This window comes from Gymnoscopelus microlampas, assembly GCF_963454915.1.
Source record: "Gymnoscopelus microlampas genome assembly, chromosome: 7".
In the NCBI taxonomy this organism is placed as follows: Eukaryota; Metazoa; Chordata; class Actinopteri; order Myctophiformes; family Myctophidae; genus Gymnoscopelus; species Gymnoscopelus microlampas.
Window position 1 is genome coordinate 45,803,494 of NC_139944.1, and position 21,466 is coordinate 45,824,959.

The 21,466-nt window shown below is 40.8% G+C and overlaps 1 protein-coding gene across 1 annotated transcript in view; it reads right to left on the bottom strand.

Moving 5' to 3' along the window:
- erc2 (ELKS/RAB6-interacting/CAST family member 2) overlaps positions 1-21,466 on the bottom strand; it is a gene marked incomplete at its 5' end in the record, with an annotated part of 60,496 nt that overhangs the window by 35,860 nt on the left and 3,170 nt on the right. The window contains 3 exons of the mRNA XM_084061843.1: positions 1,093-1,167; positions 2,423-2,689; positions 3,602-3,775. Coding sequence (XP_083917969.1) covers positions 1,093-1,167; positions 2,423-2,689; positions 3,602-3,775 — 516 coding nt within the window. The remainder of the gene's footprint in view (positions 1-1,092; positions 1,168-2,422; positions 2,690-3,601; positions 3,776-21,466) is intronic.

Consider the following 21,466-nt stretch of genomic DNA (forward strand, 5'->3'; position numbering starts at 1 on the left):
GGAGGGATGAAGGAAGGAACGGAAGGATGGAGTGAGTGAGTGAGTGAGTGAGTGAGTGAGTGAGGGAGGGAGGGAGGGAGGGAGGGATGAAGGGAGAAACGGAAGGATGGAGGGAGGGAGGTAGGATTACTCCTGCTGCTATTACATGTAGCATCCATACAGCACTGGAGCAGAGAGAGAGAGAGAGAGAGACACACAGACAGAGAGAGAGAGACACACACACACACACACACACACACACACACACACACACACACACACACACACACACACACACACACACACACACACACACACACACACACACACACACACACACACACACACACACACACACACACACACACACACACACACACACACACAGAGAGAGAGAGAGAGAGAGAGACACAGAGAGAGACAGAGAGAGAGAGAGAGAGAGAGAGAGAGATGCAGGGGAGTTCCTTCACAGCAGAGGGGGCGGGGCTTCCCCTAACAGGTCACATGACCAGCGCTAGGGGATGCTGGGACCTGTTCAGTGCCGATGCTCATCCAGCCCCATGTGATGTGAGGAGGTTGTGTCAGCTCAGCGGTGATGTCATGATTTATTTTGAGGAAGTGATGTCATGGCTCTGCAGTTTGCAGCTGGCTGGCGGAGGGGCTCGACAATATTTCTCGGGTCTGGTTTGGTCTAGTTTCTCTCTAACGCAGGAATAGGTTAAACCACCACCAGACTATATACACTAGGCACTGTTGTGAAGAGCCATTATTATTCTTCAGCAATGGCATAGCAGAGACTATGATATGGAGATACTGTAGCTGGAATAGCTATGATGACACAGTATGCACGATAGAAGCTACTATGTTTGCATATCGATTACACACCCCATGAAGCCTTGAATTCATGGAGATTTTTTTGTTTTTGTCGCATTCCTGAGCCAATAATTTGATGACCGGGTCATCAATATAAGAGACTCAATTGAGTTTCATATACCGGAGACTCTGCTTGATTGATAGAAAATATTATAAGTTTTCTTTTGGGTGAGCTACTCCTTTAACAGTTATTCAAAGCGTCATTCATGTGTTTACTGTAGAAGTTGAGAAGTCTCGTACCTTCATCTCTATGATGGTTTGCAGGGCCTTGGTTTTACTTGGATCCTGGTGCAGCTGGTTTCTCCTGTGTAGTTCCTTAGAACAAAGACACAAGTTAGGCTATATGTGGAGAAACAAACACATACCATTGTGAACTGAACTGAACACAACATTCAAATAAACACGGCAGTAAAAATTGCCCACCAATTTATAGCATAATGTCAGCTTCCGTGGCACATAAAGCTGGCCATTCCATGCTATTGAGCTGGGAATTGCTGTACAATTCATGCCACTGAGGTGGAGGGTTTCCATTCAAATCTCCTCACGTTCTACATCACATTTACTGTGAAGCCCAGTGCTGCCCTCTTGTGATGAAAAGACCAATAACACCCTGATCCATTCAGACAGGCCACAAAGCAAAATCCTTTTAAAATGGTAAGTTACATTTTATACTTTTTTAAACCACTATTTTATACTCTGGGTAAGATGGTGTCAAGCAGCAAAAATAGCCAATCTACAAGCTCACAACGCGTCACATCGTGACACTTTGCAAGCTTATATAGATCTGCAAATTTTTTTGTCTCTTACTGTACAGTACGTGTCAAAAACATGCCCAAAATAGGGGCACCAGGTTTAAAGTGGTTAAATTAACACTCACACAGGATTTATATGTTTCATTGTTCCTTACTGTTACTGCTGGTGTCGTACGTACACTACAGCAGTGGTTCTAAACCTGTGGGTCGGGACCTCCAGGGGGGGTTCCCCACATGATTTTGGGGGGGTCCCCAGATGACAGTAAAGTGACAATTTAATGACTTTTAAGAACTTTTAAATACCTAAAAAAAATACAAGAAAAAGACCATTACTGCATCAAAAGGAATAAACTAACTATACTATAAAAACTGGTCAAACATTGTCCAAATTGTCAAATAATATGAGAAATATGTGGGTATTTTCACAATATTATTATTAATACCCCCCCTGGGGTCCTTGGAGTGGTTCCAGGGGGTCCCAATCAAAATGTGTTAATATAGCATCACAATAATTGTATCCACTTAAATGTTTTATACTTTGGCTATTCAAAAATAGCAGATATACGAGCCTGTAGATCTGCTATTTTAGAAAAATCGTGAAAATGTGTGCAAACCTTTGAATATATATATTCTTAAAGCAAACATTTGTAACTCAAATCTTTGCTTCTGGGGGGTCCCTGGAACAAAATATTTTGAGATGGGGGTCCGCGGCCAAATATACATATCATTTGGGTGGTCCTTGACATGCAAAAAGTGTGAGAACCAACTGCTCTACACAACGGCACCTCTCTTCCCCTTTCCACTCATCCATCATTTACCTCTCGGAGGTGAATGTTCTCCTTCTCCTTCTGGTCCAGGATGACCTCCAGGTGTCCCAGCTGGTTCTCGGCCTCGGCGATGCGCCGGGCCCTCTCCTGCTCCTCCTCCTCGTTGGCGCGGCCCCCCATCCCCCCCGGCGGCAGCCCTTTGCTCTGCAGCATCTCCAGCAGCTTCTTGATGGACTCGTCCCGGGCGCCCAGCGTCTGCTTCTGGGTCTCGATCCGCAGCTCCATCTCCTCCAGGGTCTTCCGCAGCAGGAAGAGCTCCTTGGATTGCATATATTATAATATGTATGAAGCAATCACCAGTGGTGGAAAAAGTACTCAAGTACTCTTAAAGACGGGGTGCCATGATTTTCAATGTTTTTTCCCCCCCTAAAACATGATCATCAGGTATTATGGTTATACTAGGAGGAAGATTTTTTTCAAAAAAGTGTACAGAAATTGTTAAAATTATGTTTTTATGTGGACACGCCTCCAGTTCATTAAGTATACCTGGTTCTCACCTTAGCACCTCCTCCACCACCTTAGCACCACCCACCAGTCCTAGTCCCTCCGCCTCCTCATGCCCACACCTGTTGTGTTATGATAATGAGGGGGAGGGTATGTTTTTACTATGTCACTAAAGCGCTATTTCTCTATTGGCACGTTTGACCCTCAAGGTTTCAGCATCCAGGAAGAAACTCCAAATAGTCAGAGAAGACATAAAACACCATAAAACCACCACCGGGGGGCTTAATGAAGTTCCATCAACCTCATAGACACATGAAAAACAGAAAAAGTGCAAAAACATGGCACCACCTCTTTAAAGTACTAAAATGTTGAAAATAGCAGATCTACAAGCTCACAACGCGTCGCGATGCGACGCGTTGTGAGCTTGTAGATCGGCTATTTTCAAATTAGCCTAGTTATAAAATAAGGCTAAAGTGGTTATGTATGTTTTATAATGTAATAATTTATATCTGCAAAGTAACTAGTAACTAAAGTTTTCAAATAATTGTAGTGGAGTAAAAAGTACAATATTTGCCTTTGAGATGTAGTGGAGTAGATGTAAAAGTATAGACAATTGGGAAAATACTCCGGTAAAGTGAAAGTACCTCAAAATTGTACTTAAGTACAGTATACTTGAGTAAATGTACTTAGTTACTTTCCACCACTGTAACTAACTAACTAACTAACCTTGGCCTGCCGGTCGTGCTCGGCCTGCAGCCGGCGGAAGTTCTCCTCGGTCAGCTCGATGGTGGTGAAGTGGTCGATGGCGGAGCGCCCCACGCCATCCTGCTGCAGCAGGTGGTTCAAGTCCCGCTGCGTACGCAGCTCGTCCTGCAGGGCCTGGATGGTCAGCTGTAGATGCTGTGTGGGGAAATCGTCACGACGTATAGACAGAGTCAGCAGTGGTGGAAAAAGTATACTCACGTTTTTTTTTACTTTTAAAAGTATCAATGGTGCAGTGTAGAAATACTCTGTTACAAGTAAAAGTATCCGGAATTTAAAAGCATTGATATCAAAATGTACTTAAAGTACCAGAAGTAGAAAGTACTCATTATGCAGAAGGTCCCATTTCACAAGTTTTCAAATGTATTTGAAAACTGCATTTGAAAATAGCCGATCTACAAGCTCACAATACGTCGCTTCGCGACGTATTGTGAGCTTGTAGATCGGCTATTTTCAAATGGCCGAAATGTATATAGGGTTGAAGTGGTTAATGTATGTTTCGTAATAATAATCTAAATCTACAAAGTAACTAGCAACTAAAGCTTTCAACTAATTGTAGTGGAGTAAAAGTACATATTTGCCTCTGAGATGTAGTGGAGTAGAAGTAAAAGTAGGCCTACTGAAAATTGGAAATTGAAATTGAAAAAAAAGTACAGTACTTGAGTAAATGTACTTACTTTCCACCACTGGTTGTCAGTCACGATCGTGACATTTTACTTGATGATTAATTGTCATACAAATAATTCCGATTAACGATTTAACCCATTAAGACCTGAATGCCTTCTAAATCAGTAGTTCTCACACTTTCACAAGATATAAAAAATAAATAAAAAAATAACAGATGTACACGCGGTGTGAGCTCGTAGATCTGCTATTTTGGAATAGCCAACGCAAAAATCAGCTTTCCCGGTTTTAATGGGTTAAGTGTGTTTTTGGCATTGCAAACTGGAAACATATAATAGATAATAAATACAAATTACATTTCCTTTTTCCTTTTTTTCCGTACGCCGGCAGGAACGCGCACGCACACCCACGCACGTATGCACACACAAGCACACAAAAAAGAGCACACACCAGTAATTCTCAAAAAGGAATGCAATACTTTGAAGAAGACATTATACTCAATGCAAGGTGTTTTTAAGTAACACACCTCTTAAGGGCAGTAACACACACAAACCCACAGATTCAGAATAATTAAAGACTGTCCCCAAGGTTCTGTGAAAAATGTAGACATGAATGGGCTCCAAATAATGCTAAAGTACTTCAAACATAGGCTTATAGGGACACAAGACTTACCTTTGAATGAATGCCATGAAAATGTAATGAATTAATCTGACCCAAAGATGGCAGTCCTTCCAGGGGAAGATTTGAGAGGACAGATTAATAGTATAGTAAATATTTTTCCTCCATACGTACCGTAGTAATATTACTCAGAGATGTAATCATTTGAAATGTCTTTTTCAATTTTGTTTAGACAGGCCGGAGATACATTAAAGCTTTCAAATAAATCATAGCTGTCCGAGAGACTAACACAGCAGTGTGCTGTGAAAAACCGTGCTGTTTTCAGACACGTGAGTGGATTTCATAAGGGTTCTTTTTACTTGCTAATCAAAGCAGACCTCCAGGACCACACCATCCCTTCATCTCCCAGTAGATGATGAAGATGATGATGATGAGGAGGTCTTGGATGAATATCCACCCGTCTGAGCCAAGGCTGGATAAAGATCTCATGTTTCAAACTTCAGACGGGGTAAAAAATAAGAAGAACTTATTGAGCATACTGAGGCTAATGGCTCGTTTAGACTTGGTCGTGAGACCGTGTCGCTTTCCCAAATGTTTTATTTTCACACGGTTATATGACATAATGTACAAATTAAAGACTATTAAGCTGCAATTGTGTACATGATCAGCGGTCATTGGAGGAGAAAATGTGAGATAATCCAACAGGAAGAGCTGTGAAATAGGTGTACACATATACTGTAGGCATGTCCGTAGGCATGTCATGTATGTGTTTTTTACTGGTATCAGCCCCCCCCCCCTTTTCAAATTAGCAATTTTCTTTTATCTTCACACACTTTAAAAGGTGCAGTAAAGTGATATTTTGTTGTTAAAGTAAGTGTTAAATAGCTAGTAATCATTGCTATGAGTGTAGTGTTCAGTAACAAGAGTCTCTCCATCTATTCAATAAACAGAAAATACATTTACAAGAAGTCATACTGTACAGGATAAGGAGTGAAATTGGAAGTGATGACACAAAGAAATGAGCAGCCAAAATTGGAACTGGAACACCATAAACCTTAAGCTGATAAATGGGTACTCTCTCCTGATTGGGTAATATTGGCAACCCACCTGAAAATGTATTTTCTGTTTATTAAAGAGCTGGAGAGACAGGGGAGACCCCTGTTACTGTAATATATATACTGTAGCAATGATTAATATAGAGCTTTCACTGTTTAATTTTAACCAAAAACACTCATTAAATCACTTTAATGTGTGCCGAAGTGTTCAAGTTTGGTTTTGAGCAATAAACATCAGGGCCCAGTTTCCATTGAGTATTTAAGACTTGATTCTTGACTGGAAAGTCTCGATGGAGATCGAAAGAAAACGTTATGCAGCTTAACCCATAGAAAATGGGCCACAGACAGCAGGGTTCACACAGCAGGGGAAAAAAGTGGACACAGGCAGTTTCAGATTCTAATACTGAAATTGAATCCAGTTTCCTGGGTGTACGTACACAGGGTTGTAGAATGTGAAACGTTATATAGGCAGAGGTAGATAGTGTACTATAGACATGGTTGGAGTGAAATATATATATTTTAAATCCATTAAGACAGGGAAGCATCTGTGTCATTTTATAAGATTTCTTTGGCTATTCAAAAATAGCAAATCTACAAGCTTATAGCTTGTAGATCTCCAATTCTTTTGAAAAATCGTGCACATCTTTGAATATGTACTGTATATATTTTTTAAAACAAACACAAAACTCAAATCTTTGCTTCTTGGGATTCTACAAATGTACCCAAAAATGTGTCCGTGGACCCCCATCTGAAAATATGTTGTTCCAGGGACCCCCCCAGAAGAAAAAATATATATATTCAAAGACTGATTGAATTTTTACGATTTTAAAATAAAATAGCAGATATACAAAGCTTGTACATCTGCTATTTTTGAATAGCCAAAGTATAAAATAATGGTTAAAGCGGTTACACAGATGCGTTCCCGGTTTTAATGGGTTAAAGGAGTTGGAGGTGAGGGCGGGGCTTTGGGGGGGGCGGGATTGGGGAGTATAGGAAAGTTCACAAGACAAGGGGAAAAGGCTTGTGTGTGCACGTGTGTGTGTGTGTGTGTGTGTGTGTGTGTGTGTGTGTGTGTGTGTGTGTGTGTGTGTGTGTGTGTGTGTGTGTGTGTGTGGAGGTTCAAAAGGGATTGCCAGGTCTCCGTTTATAAACACGCGTCACACAACAGGGTGACTCTATGTTGTGCAGACACGACACATCGGTTGCAAACATAGGGACAAACCTTGGTTCTCCTGGCATCCAGCAGCTGCAGAGCATTGGGCGTGAACAGAAAACGAAAAAACAAGAATGGTAAAACACAGCGTCAGAGAGCATGATGATGCGACACACAATGGATGGTTCAACACATAAAATGAGTGAGAGGCAGGCAGCCAGCCGCTCTCCCTCTCTGTCCCCCAGCTGTACTTTAGTTATGTCCACCATCCGGGGTTGCCAGATCTGCTTATCATAATTTCCCCGCAATATTTTATTTGAAAATAGACGATCTACAAGCTCACAACGCGTCGCATCGCGACGCGTTGTGAGATTGTAAATCTGCTATTTTCAAATAGCCGATGTATATGTTGGTTCATGTAAACTCTAAATAGTGACAAACGCTCATAGACTCTTACAGTGCATTCCGTAAACTTCCTGGTTCAGGGCTTTGTCACTATTCGCTAATAGAAGGCTCTGTAGAAGACTGGCCCGATGAAGTGAACGGAGGTGACGCAACTCTCCTTATATGGCTCTGCTCAGTACATACTGTACATCATACTGTACACCACACTGTACGTCACGCTTATACATCATACCACTGTTTGTCAACGTACGGTCCGGGGACCACCAGTGGGTCCAAATAGACCCGTGTGGGTCTGTAACTCTGAGAGTGGAACCAAATGGACACTTATATACTGTATGTATGTATACAGGTCCATTTCGTTCCATTGGTACGCTATCAAAGTTAAAGGGATTGACGGCAGGTTCAGAAATAAACAAACACCGCGCCTCCAGCAGTTTGTTTCCCCGACCACCAGGGGGTGACGCAGGAGGGACTTCCATAGTTAAGGGGACTTCTGAAGGGGCCATGCCGAAAATAGGTTGCTTTCTTCGGATACAATGCGTTACTGCCCGCCCCTGCTGGTTCTCTGAATTTGTATTTTTAAATAGGCTCTTTCATGATAAATTGACCACATATATGAAGTTAAACAACTAAATTCTATCCAAACGCTATCTTAAAAGTAAATTCTGTGCCTCAAAAACGAAGTTTGAGAGCGTTTTAAAACCGAAAGTAAAAAGTTCACACGGACACGGACGCGCACGGACGCACACATGCGTGCGTTAATTTACGCCCCGGACAAACATAAACAGTAGGGAAAATACGGATTTCAGAAAGAGGACTGTGTTTCAATGCAGGAAAACACCCCAGCATCATTATATAGTGGCTGATAGAGGGAAAAAATGCAAAATATATATATATATATATATTTTTTTTTTTAAATTTAGGCTTAATGTTGCCTAGAATCCCTTTAAATTAACACTGCAGATTTTACAGTGCAGATCAGGGTCCCAGCCCAGCTAGAGATTAACCCATTGTACACTCTCGGAGTAACAGATCCCTACGGTTCCACTGGTGGTCCCCGGGACCTGATGTTGAGAACCAGTGAATTATACTATATAATCATACTGTATGTCAACCTGTACATACATTATACTGCACGTCATACTGTATATAATCATACTGTATGACATGCTGTCAACATCACTGTCACAAATGTACCTTCAGTCAAATACGGAATAGCAGGGGCGGTTCCACACATAGAAACCCCTTTCAAATTTCCCCATAGAGATTTCAGAAAATATTTATATTCATTATTTTAAGCCTGCAACCAAGCCATCCAGGCTCCTGGTGAATCATGGTCATAAAACAATTGATTCTGTGTCAAAAACATTTAGATTTCTTTTTTAAAATATGGTATATAATACAATTAAAAATTCAAATATGTTTTGGCACAGAATCAAATGCTTAAAATCATTTTATATAAATATTTTTGGAAATCTTTATGGGGGAAATGAATGGTATTTCTATCTGTGGAACCACAAAATGGCCGCCACGGCTATGCCTCTATAAGTTACTTCAGATCAACAGAACCATTCTGGAAAGAGCTGAATGTGAGTTTTGAAATAAGCTGGCTGGGCGATGTCATGCAATTTCATGTAATTATATGTAATGTTAATAGAATAATGAAAATAAAAATACAAATTTCAAACGTAAGTTAAACTATTTACGAAAGGGACGCTTTATAGAGCGTAGCAGTTTGGATTTTGGAGGTAACATTTTTTTTTTCTGGATCAGGGGCCACTTTAACCCATTAAGACCTGATCAGGCCCGATTCTACAAATCATCTCTGTCGGGTGGAAACCTCATATGTCCACAACTGTTACTTTTCAGGATTCAAATTCAAAAACGGCAAATGTAGCAGATCTACAAGCTCAAAACGCGCCGCGGTTGTGGATCTGCTACTTGATGCTTTTGTGTGACACTGTAGTATGATCAAGTGGGCATTAATCTAGGAAAAAAAACACAACATAGAGATAAGAGGTTTCTTCTAAATCCTACGAGTTTTCTGAAAGAAAAATAAACTTAGCTAAAATAACACAGATGCTTTCACGGTTTTAATGGGTTAAAATATCATCTATGGAGAAAATGAAAGGGATTTTCACTTCTGACTGACTTCAGCGCCGGTGCCAAACAGGCCACTGCTATATTGCCTGCCATTGGCCAGACCGATAACGTGGATTCACTCTCACGTTCCTCCCCGGTATCAGTCTGGACTTCGGCCCATAGGGAGCGAGTATGAGAAATCAGAAAAGTATCGGGGCAATCAGTGACTGCGCTTCAACTGCTGTCCGTACAACAGTGAAAAGCATCAAAATTATTTTCAGATTTCTCATACTCGCTCCCTATGGGCCAAAGTCCAGACTGATACCGGGGAGGAACGTGAGAGTGAATCCACGTTATCAGTCTGCCCAATGCCAGGCTAACTGTTATACGCTCTTGGCCCGGGTTCGAATCTGAAGCCGAGGCTCTTTGCTATACAGTACATGTCATCCCATCTCTCTCTCTCTTCTGCCTTTCCTGTCTGTCTGCACACTGTCTCTACAACACAAATAAAAGCAGGAAAAAAAGGAATTATATAATAGAACACCCATCAGTGTGTCATTTCTTTGCTCAGTACATACTGTACTGCAGTCAATGACAGTGGTTGAAGAAGTACTCAGATATTTTACTTAAGTAAAAGTAGCAATACCACAATATAAAACTACTCTGTTACAAGTAAAAGGCCTGTGCTCAAAATGTTACTTGAGTAAAAGTACAAAAGTATTGGTATCAAAATGTACTTAAAGTACCAAAAGTAAAAGTACTCAAATGTTTGAAAATAGCAGATCTACAAGCTCACAACGCATCGCGATGTGATGCATTGTGAGCTTGTAGATCCGCTATTTTCAAATAGCCTATGTATAAAAAGGGCTGAAGTGGTTAATGTATGTTTCATGATATCATAATTTATATCTGAAAAGTAACTAAAGTTTTCAAATAATTGTAGGAGTAAAAGTTAAATATTTGCCTCTGAGATGTAGTGGAGTAGAAGTAAACGTATTGGAAATACTCAAGTAAAGTACAAATACCTACTTATACAGTACTTAAGTAAATGTACTTAGTTACTTATACACCACTGTTCATGGGTGCAACCCACATTTTCAGCTGCGCCGCTCATCCCATAAATGCATGTTCCCTACAAACGGGGCACAATTTACAAGGGAAATGAACATGTTTTACAACAGCATAAAAGCTATTGCCAAGAAGCATTATTACAACAGAGAAATAATGTAACAAACACAAATGTTTGTATTATATTGTTCTAAATATCCACAGGTTGACAAACTACACATAGCTAATGTTCTAGACACTTGTATATTGTGTAAATATCCATAGCTAACGTTCTAGACACTTGTATATTGTGTAAATATCCATAGCTAATGTTCTAGACACTTGTATATTGTGTAAATATCCATAGACATTCTACCCGGAAATACCAATACACGTCTGTTTACAAAAATGTGGATATGGCATGTGTTTGAACCATATGCTCTTCCACCCAGCAGGGGGCAGTGCTTGTACTGCCAGAAGGCCTTTCCTGGTCAGTGTGCCAGTTCATCTTACTTCCACCACAGCCGCACGCTCCCTTATGTAAGCCACAGCCATTTTAATCCTGTACACTAAAACCACTTAAAGCCCCTCAACTGTTCACACACACACGCACGCACGCACGCGCGCACACGCACGCACGCACGCACGCACGCACGCACGCACGCACGCACGCACACACACACACACACACACACACACACACACACACACACACACACACACACACAGCCATCCATTTGATCACACATAGCCTACTGTAGCTACTACACACATATGCTGTCACCTCAGTGCCGGTGCTAGGTAATTTGGCGCCCTAGGCAATATTTTTCCTGGCGCCCCCCGCCCCCCCCCCGCCACCGTTTTCTGCCACAGCGCCACCTAGATACTGGGAAAAAAAAGGAAAAAAAAAAGTTTTTTTTTTTTTTTTTTTTTTTTGCGCCCCCCCCCCCCTAGTGGCGCCCTAGGCAACTGCCTACTCTGCCTAATAGGGCGCGCCGGCTCTGTGTCACCTGCCTTCACTTAGAAAGGTCCACTACATCACCATGCTGGCTTTGTATCTGCCCTCTAACAGTAATAACAATTTTAATCTGAGAGTATTAAAAACCTACCTCATGCAGAGTTAAATTAACACCCTGGATTTTACTGTATATTACTACTGACTGTACTCGGTCTCGGGCATCATTGAAGTGATTTATTTTGGGACGCTGTGATGCTAAATTGGTGTGACAGGCATTAAAATGTAAAATCCCAAACTCACTCATAAATCTGGAGAACCATGTTTAGCCCCGCTAGCGGCAGGGCTCTAAGGATAGCTGTCAATCAGTCTGTCCGTCCACCACTTTAGTCCCAAACAAGATGTCTTATAAATGACTGGGTGGATTTATTTTTTGTGTGTCTTTTTTTTTTAAATAACGTGCACGCCTGCACGCACGTCTCACACACACACACACACACACACACACACACACACACACACACACACACACACACACACACACACACACACACACACACACACACACAATTCTGGCACTAATAGTAATCTTACATTTCCCCTTTATTACATTTCAGCCCAACTGTTCGATTCAAACCACACTATAGCGGGGGGCTTTTAGACTCTTAGTCTTGTTAAGCACTAGACGTTCCCAAAGCACGGTGACATTCCACTTCCTCCTGCCAGGGGTTTGCTTAGGTCAGGGAACATTTTTCTCTTACTCACTATATTCCCTGCTTTTCCTCCCTCTGCATCTCTTAAACACTTTGTCATCTCAACTGCCAGCGCCCCTCCCCCCCTTCCCCCAATTTCATCCGCACTGTCTTTCTCTGGCCTGATCAATATCCTGTCTTCTTGGAGCTGAATTGGACGAGGCAGTCCAATGAAATCCATTTGCATAATTGTGCAGAGGGTTAAAAATTTACAGTGGTCAAATTCTTGGGTCCTCTTCACCACTAGATCTCTGGCACAGCTGCACCGGCTACGGGAATCCTTCTGGGTTTGGGTCATGACCCAGTGGTGTAAAGTAACTAAGTACATTTACTCAATACTGTACTTAAGTACAATTTTGAGCTGCTTTTAGTTTACTGGTGTATTTCCAATTTTCAATACTTTTACTTTTACTCCACTACAATTATTTGATAACTTTAGTTACTAGTTACTTTGCAGATATACATTATTATATTATAAAACATACATTAACCACTTCAGCCCTATTTTATACATAGGCTATTTGAAAATAGCCGATCTACAAGCTCACAATGTGTCCCATCGTGACACGTTGTGAGCCTGTACATCTGCTATTTTCATACATTTTAGTACTTTTACTTTTGGTACTTTAAGTATATTTTGATGCCAATACTTTTTTTTAATATTGTGGTATTGTTACTTTTACTTAAGTAAAATATCTGAGTACTTCTTCCACCACTGGTCATGACTCAGTGAATATTGGGTCAGTATTAGTCTAGTTTTGTGTCCAGAGAGGTTTTCTCTTTCACTGCAGTTCAGATCAGATTCAGCATTCATTCATGTTGTCACGTTCGCATCGACACTTGCTCAGTTTCAGTCTGATAACTCACCAATAGATTGAGACCAATAATAGCTTGAGAACACTGTATTTATACAAACGTAAATACAAGTGTGAATATTATATTTGATCTTGGCGTTCAGGCTCTGCTATGCACTCAGCACATTAGCAGACAACCATTTAAGAGCAGGGAGATATATACATCTATAACAAACCCCCCAGGGAAAGCAGAGCCAGGGACGTCACAGGCTCTCAGAAGGTGGGGGGTGGACTTTCGGTAGACTATACCCCTTACTTTACACTTTGGCTATTCAAAAATATGGCCGTGACGCCCCTGAGCAGAGCCCACTGGTGGTGCTGGGGTGGTGGTGGTGGGAGCAAACATCAGTTCAACATCAGTGGCAGCACTGATTGACAACAGGACAAAGTGCAATGAATCGGGTGAGCTTAAGTGGATCGCCAATTGATCAGCTGCTTGACACGTCACATACAGTACATCTCCCACATAGAGCCAGTGGTGGAAAAAGTACTCAATGTTTTTACTTAAGTAAAAGTATCAATACCATCATGAATAAAATACTCTGTTACAAGTAAAAGTCCAGTATTCAACATTTACTTCAGTAAAAGTACAGAAGTATTGGCATCAAAATATACTTCAAGTACCATAAGTAAAAGTACTCATTGTGCAGAATCATAATCTTTTGAAAATAGCAGATCTACAAGCTCACAACCAGTCGCGATGCGACGCGATGCGATGCTTGTAGAACAGCTATTTTCAAATAGCCAAACTATATAGAGAGCTTAAGTGGTTAATGTATGTTTAGTAATACAAATCTAAATCTAAAAAGTAACTAGTAACTAAAGTTAAGTTATTTGTATTATGTATGTGACTCTACAAAATGGATTAAATTAAATGTGGTTAGATTTATAAGAAAATTATGTCTGCGCTCAAAATTCTTTCTTCTTTATTCCATAATTCATATGGCTAGGGGGGAGTCATTCGTACTCCTCCTACCTAGCTGTATAAAATATGGAATAAAGAAGAAGTCAGAATTTTTAATGCAGACCTCATTATATAAGAAATAGGTCTGCACTCAAAATTCAGATTTGAATGTTATTCAGTGCTGATGTCACTCCGTAGTTCTGTGACTCAATAGTGAACTTAGATTTACACAATATCAATAGTTTACTTACTGTGTGGGAAAATGCTTATTAAAAATGTCATGTATTTTCTCAATGAGGAGTTAAAACATGTTATGTTCAATATCGCCCTATAGCTCCAACATGACTGTTCCACAGAGCAGGGGTGTGAACAGTTGCAGGTTCCTGTGTGTGTGCGTGAGCGTGTACGCGTGTGCGTGTGCGTGTGTGGGCGGGCGGGCGTGCGTGCGCATGTGTGTGTCACTGTCTTTAAATGGAACACATAGACAGTTCTAAAGCGCTGACTCAGACCACCCTGCTGCTTGCTGCATTTCTAAACTCTGTGTTGTATGTGATGATGGCTGACAATATACTATTACACCCACGACCAACCCAGCAAAGCACAGCATTTATTCACCTGCACTTGGCCCTGAGGAGAGTTGATACAGGTAGGGCTTCAAACTATCCATTATTTTATTATTTATTCAATTATTCTATTCATTGCCTTTTCTATTAATCGAATAATTGAGAGGCGTGTTTAATCGAATAATTGAGAGGCGTGTTTTTAAAAAAATAGATCAAATTGATTAAATAATTGACCAAATCGATGAACCACTTCTTCCCTATTTAATATTTTGTCATACAATAGTGTTGCACGAAAACAGCCTATACCTACGAGCTCACATATCGCGTCGCAACACGCTTTCCATTTTGTGGTATTTATTTAAAAAAGAAAATGGCATCGATTTTGCTTTTCAAAATTGATTATTTTATAAAAGTGTATTATTTTTGTATAATCAATTAAACCAATTAGTTTTATTAACTGTTACACCCCTAAATACAGGGGTAGACTAAAATGTAACTTGAGTCTGCGGCCGGGGTAAGTGCAGGAGATCAGACGTTGCTGAATATCAATACTGAATGACTCTCTGGAGAATCTTGAGAGAACACAGAGATATGGGAGGAATAGCACACACAGACAATAACATTAAATGGCACATTTTGTTTTAACATTTGAGTATGATATCTGCCTGCCACACTACTTTTACAAGTTTCTCATATTTTGCTGCACTGGAATTTATTCTTCGAGACCAAATAACTGATACCATGTAACAAAAGTTATCTCACTGCAATATAAAAGTACATTACATTACATTACAGTCATTTAGCAGACGCTTTTATCCAAAGCGACTTACAATAAGTAAACATACATAACATACATACATACATACGATATGCTGTGCAAAAATGCCATTGTTCAAATATAAGAGAATATACTGCAGTTCACATGAATTAATCAGCATAACACATTAATGTGCAGTGACAGAATTTGCATGTTCAAATGCTAACTTATTGTAATGAATACGTAGTGGTGCATTACTCATCACACAATTTTGCACAGTTCTGACTCATGCAAATGTATCTGTATCTGAATCGTTTTAGGGCAAATGGGGTTCTGATCATGCAAAGGGAGTAGGGACTGACCTACATAGAAGACGAAGATATTGGATTAATTTGGTATGTGATAAAGAATGATATTTGACAATGTTGCAGACCTGTCACCATTTCTGGACAAATGAACCAGCGGCTAACTTACAGGGACTGTCAGTGACAGATCTAGGCTTCATAACAGAGAAATATTAGCTATAAATGTCTCTCTCACACACACGCGCACGCACACGCACACACACACACACACACACACACACACACACACACACACACACACACACACACACACACACACACACACACACACACACAGGAGTATTACAAAATAGTATAGTATATTGTGTTAATATTTGATTATATTCTGTTATTTTGGTTCCATTATTGATGGACTATGCACCCATGCAATATATCAGTGGAAGACCAATACAGACCATTAACACATGCGCGTCAATATGAAGATATGTGAGCGAAACATCAGTCAGTGTCTGCCCTTCGTTCTCTATTACTTCATTCTCTATTTCAATTTCGCAACAACCAATGATGAATGCTTTAGTTTACACCCACACAGCTGCTGTCCTTTGACACTGTGACAATAAAGAAACCCGTCAAGTGAAAAGTAGCTTAGGTCCAGGTATCTATAGATACAAAAAAGGTATTATTACTAATTACAAAACCTATTGAAAATGAAACTAAACTAAAACTCTGTGATCAAATTGTTCAACTAGCCGATCTACAAATTGTTCAACTAGCCGATCTACATCGACACGTTGTGAGCTTAAGCTGGCTGTTTGAACTATTTTGAAAATGTTTTTAAAAATAGTAAAAAATGTCAAAGAAGTGTAGGGATAATGGGTATAAGGCAGGGGTCTTCAACAGGGGGTCCTCAGAGTTACTACAGGGGGTCCGCCAAATCTTTGTGTGATATGATTTTTTTTTACCGTAACCACTTGAACCTTAGCATCCCTTATCTGAGGAGAACTTCAGCCAAAAATAGCCGATCTACAAGCTCACAACGCCTCGCGCTGCGAGCCGTTGTGAGCTTGTAGATCGGCTATTTTTGGCTAAGAGGTGTTTGGTGTAGAGGGGAAAAAGAGCAGACCAAGTAAACAAAAAAAGTTGAATCTGCAACACAATTTTATACAATTTAGAGGGGGTCCCTGCTTCATCTCTCTCTCAGCTAGGGGGTCCCTGGCCTGAAAACGTTGAAGACCCCTGGTATAAGGCACTGGCGTAAATAGGGCCCCAGTTGTATTTCAAATCTCATCATGACGGTGTGTTACTGTGGTGTTCCCCCACACTGACTGACCCCACCGTGGCAGTGGTGAGTCACTTCAGTCCATCCAGACCCCTGGGGAGCCTCGCTCAACCACACAGATCCACTACGGCTTGTTACACCTTAAACAGACTATAGGAGCTGTACGACCGGAAGGGCAGCAGGATCAATGAGCTCTTAAACCACTGGATCTCTCTCTCTCTCTCTCTCTCTCTATCTCTCTCTCTCTCTCTCTCTCTCTCTCTCTCTCTCTCTCTATCTCTATCTCTCTCTCTCTCTCTCTCAGCCACATACGACTGAAGGGAGAAGGCAGTGGTGTAAAGTAACTAAGTACATGTACTTAAGTACTGTACTTTTTCTTCTACTCCACTACATCTCAGAGGCAAATATTGTACTTTTACTCCACTACAATTATTTGATTGTACTTTAGCTACTAGTTACTTTGAAGATTTTGATTATTATTACAAAACCATTTCAGCCCTATATACATTTCGGCCATTTGAAAATAGCCGATCTATAAGTTCACAATGCGTCGCGATACCTTCACTTTATTTTATGTATTTTATACATTGAAAACTTTTTGAAATGGTACATTCTGCATAATGAGTACTTTCTACTTTTGGTTCTTTAAGTACATTTTTATACCAATACTTTTGTACTTTTACTCAAGTGCATTTAGAATTCCGGACTTTTACTTGTAACAGAGCATTTCTACGTTTCTACAGCATTGATACTTTTACTTAAGTAAAAAAAAAAAAGAAGAAAAGGTAATGGCACAGTTGACAGGTCTTCATTGACTTTCCCTGACATTCTCTCCTCTCGATTGTTTCCATGTCTCTTCTCTGCTCTCCACATTTCATTCTGTTCATTCTGTTTCTTTCTCTGCAGGCTTTTCTTGCACACTCACCCGATCTAATCTAATCTAAAGCCCTGGATGTGCTGGATGTGATGTGTGAGGGAGACACTTCTGGGCTAACAAGATGTCCTGATTGTCTGCAATGCATTTGTTCTTCAACCTTTCACGCAAATCTCAAACGTGCCACATTATCACATTATAATGCTCTCTGTCTGTTGCAGCTATTTCTACCCTCATGCCTCTCTCTCCTTTTTCATCTCATCATCTCACTTGTTGTTTCCGCTATAAAAGCAGAAGCAGGAGCCATTATTTTTTATCTGCCGAGATTGAACTTGGCTTTTAACGAGAAGCCAGCTTCTGGGATCCGTTGAGCACATTGACTGTCCACATGATACTTCCTGTGTCCAACGCGGCGGGGCATACTATATATATGGCATGACATCCATACTCTGACCACTAATATAAGCTGTAGATCAGGGGGTCTTCAACGTTTTTCAGGCCAAGGACCACCCTAGCTGAGAGAGAGATGAAGCAGGGACCCCCTCTATATTGTATAAAATTGTGTTTCAGATTAAACTTTTTTTATTTTACTTGGTCTGCTCTTTTTCCCTCTACACCTATACCTCTTTGCTAAAAATTGCAGATCTACAAGCTCACAACGCCTCGCAGCGTGAGTAGATCTGTATTTTTTTTGGCTAAAGTTCTCCTCAGAAAAGGGATGCTGGGGTTAATGTAAAAAGAAAAACCTATCACACAAACAACAACCAAAGCAGTGTGTGCATTGGTCTTTGAAACCTCAAAATGTAACGTCGTCTCTCATTCAAGTAGAACTATGAGAAGGTATAGCCCAGCTAAAATAATGCGTCATTATAAAAATATATAAATGATATATGATTAGTAGTCCACTTCCTTCTCTTGGTACGGATGGATTCACACTGCCGTGTACCGTTCCTGAGTCCGCAGCAATCGGACCCGAGACTACCTCCCCAGGTGGTTTCGGGTACGGAACGGTGATGCGTTACGGGGAACGGTACGCTACGTTCACACTACCACAACATCTGCCATGTGGTCCGGGGTGCGCACCTGGGACCATAGTGTGAATCCGCCCTCAATCTGCAGTCAGTGCACTAGCTGGTCTTTGGAGAAATGACCTATAACTACTACTAGGACGTCCAGCATTCTGCTTCACGAGTGGATGCCCCCAAGCTCTGGAAATCCCTAGAGGGGTACATCAGGGACCTCACATTTCTCTCACATCTGAAATCTAGCGTGGCAGCCTATAGAGCAGTGGTTCTCAACCTGTGGGTCCCCACATGATCTAAAGGGGGTCCCCAGATGACAGTGAAGTGACAATTTAAGTAACCTTTTTAATACCTAAAGAAAAAGAAAAGAAAGCAAAAGACCATTACTGCATCAAAAGTAATCAACAAACTGTATCAAAATAAAATGAAAAACTGGTCAAACATTGGCCAAATTGTAAAATAATATAAGAAACTAATATAAGAAACAAACAAAATTTGTGAAATCTACAAGCTCACAACGCCTTGCAACGCGAGGCATTGTGAGCTGTTATTTTCCCAATATTTATCCGTGGAACCGAGTCAAACTAAATTGAATGCCTCAACTCCAGTGCTTGTCAGGGTGGGGGGGCCCCGGCCAGCTCAAATATGATTATTTTGGGGGGTCCCGTCCTGAAAAGGTTGAGAACCGCTGGCCTAGAGCTGTGTTTGATAAATGTGTACCTTCAGCAGGCCTATAATATACGGTATTCTGTACACAGCCTCTGATGGAGTTACAGCTATTCATGATATCAGTTATTCACTGTTCTCTGTGTTGGTAAATATTGATTGTAAGAAGAGCTTGTCTGACTATTCAGCTTGATTAAGTAGAAGCTGAATATGTTCACTGTAACGTGTACAGCAGCAGCATGGGGCTGTCATGGGCACACAGTTCAAATCCTGTGTTAATTTATCCTTATGTAACGCAGAGAGTGTGCCGAGGGGTCCATTTAGTTACATTTGTACGTGTGTTCTGTACAATGGCAGGATTCCATGTCTATCTTTTAGCCTTGTCCGTGGGTTTCAGATCTCTGGGCTGTGTTGCTGTGAATGATATATCTACATCCCTCCCGCCAGAGTTAATGAAGTGTGTCAGCTAATAAAAGGCAGATGTGTCTAGTTACTGTAACTGCTCATTTGTATCTTGATTCGTGGGATGCATGAGTCCTGAATGCAAGCAAGGTTCCAGTGGGAAGGTTTGCTCCTACCCATTGGGCTAGTTGAGAGGCTGACTGAAGAACAAATTGCCTCATTAATTATAGAGTCATTTTAGGCCAATCATCACATCTGTCTCACAGAAGATCTTTGCACTTTGCCTCAGGTGCCTTAAGCCTCTATTAGCACAAGCATAACGTCATAAATAATTTATGCTGTGAAAAATTACACCTGAGAAATGCATGGTTACTCTTACACCATCTCTAGATAGAGATGGTGTAAGTCAGATGATGTGAGAGTAACAATGCATGTTTTACAATAGGGAACTTGTACTACCGTGAAGTAATCTGTCTAAATATTATAATGCCACCACTGTTAGCCCCATTAACGTTGGCATCCCTATTTTGGGCATGTTGTCATGGCCAAACATTCTCTAAAATAGCCTAGGCATATCCTTAAACTATACACATTGTGTGTCGGTGTGAGCTTGTACTGTACATCAGCTATTTTCCTCTTATGTCGGTCTCAGGCTTAAGTGGTTATAAATGGAAAAAACTGTCTACAGCACAAGACAATTGCTTCTTCTTGAGAATAGCAAGATGGTTTACACACTAAGACGTGACCATTTAGTACAACAATGTAGGGCTAGGCAACATGGACAAAATCAAATATCACGATATTTTTGACAAAATACTGTGATATCGATATTGTACCTATATTGTAATGATAATATAAATACTTGTAATAATTTATGACGTTTTTTAAGGTTTTGGAAAGAAAAAATAATGTATAAAATAAGGCTTAAGTCATTAAAACCACTTATGCCTCATCGCAATATTACGATATACCCAATATATTGCCCATGCCTACAACAATGCTACAAGCTGTTCTAAGTCATTTGGACTTGATTGGTATAGAAACGGCTGTGTTGCTGAAGCCAGAGTGAGTCCATTGGAGAGAGGAGTGTAGCCTACCATATCTGACTGATTCAGGAGGCCTGCTGCTCAGCCAGCCAGTCAGCACTCATCAACCCAATCCCCAAAATGGAGGCTAAGCCTCCCATATCACACTTCTGTTTATGCACAGATACAGCTTCTTGAGACGTGACATGGTTTTCTGCTGAAGCCATGCGAAGAAAAAAAAACTTTGAGCTCTGGGTTGTTGCATGTCACCATGCAGTGAAAAGACAGATGTGCTGTACACTACTATATATATATGGCCCCAGCTAGAGGAAGCACAGTCTTTTTCTTTTTTAAGATCTATTTTTGGGCGCTTTTTTTATGCCTTTATAATTGATAGTAGGCGGAGAGGAAATGGGGAGAGAGAGAGAGATGGGGAGTGACACGGAGGAAAGGCTGTCGTGATCGGGACTCGAACCCGAGATGCGCT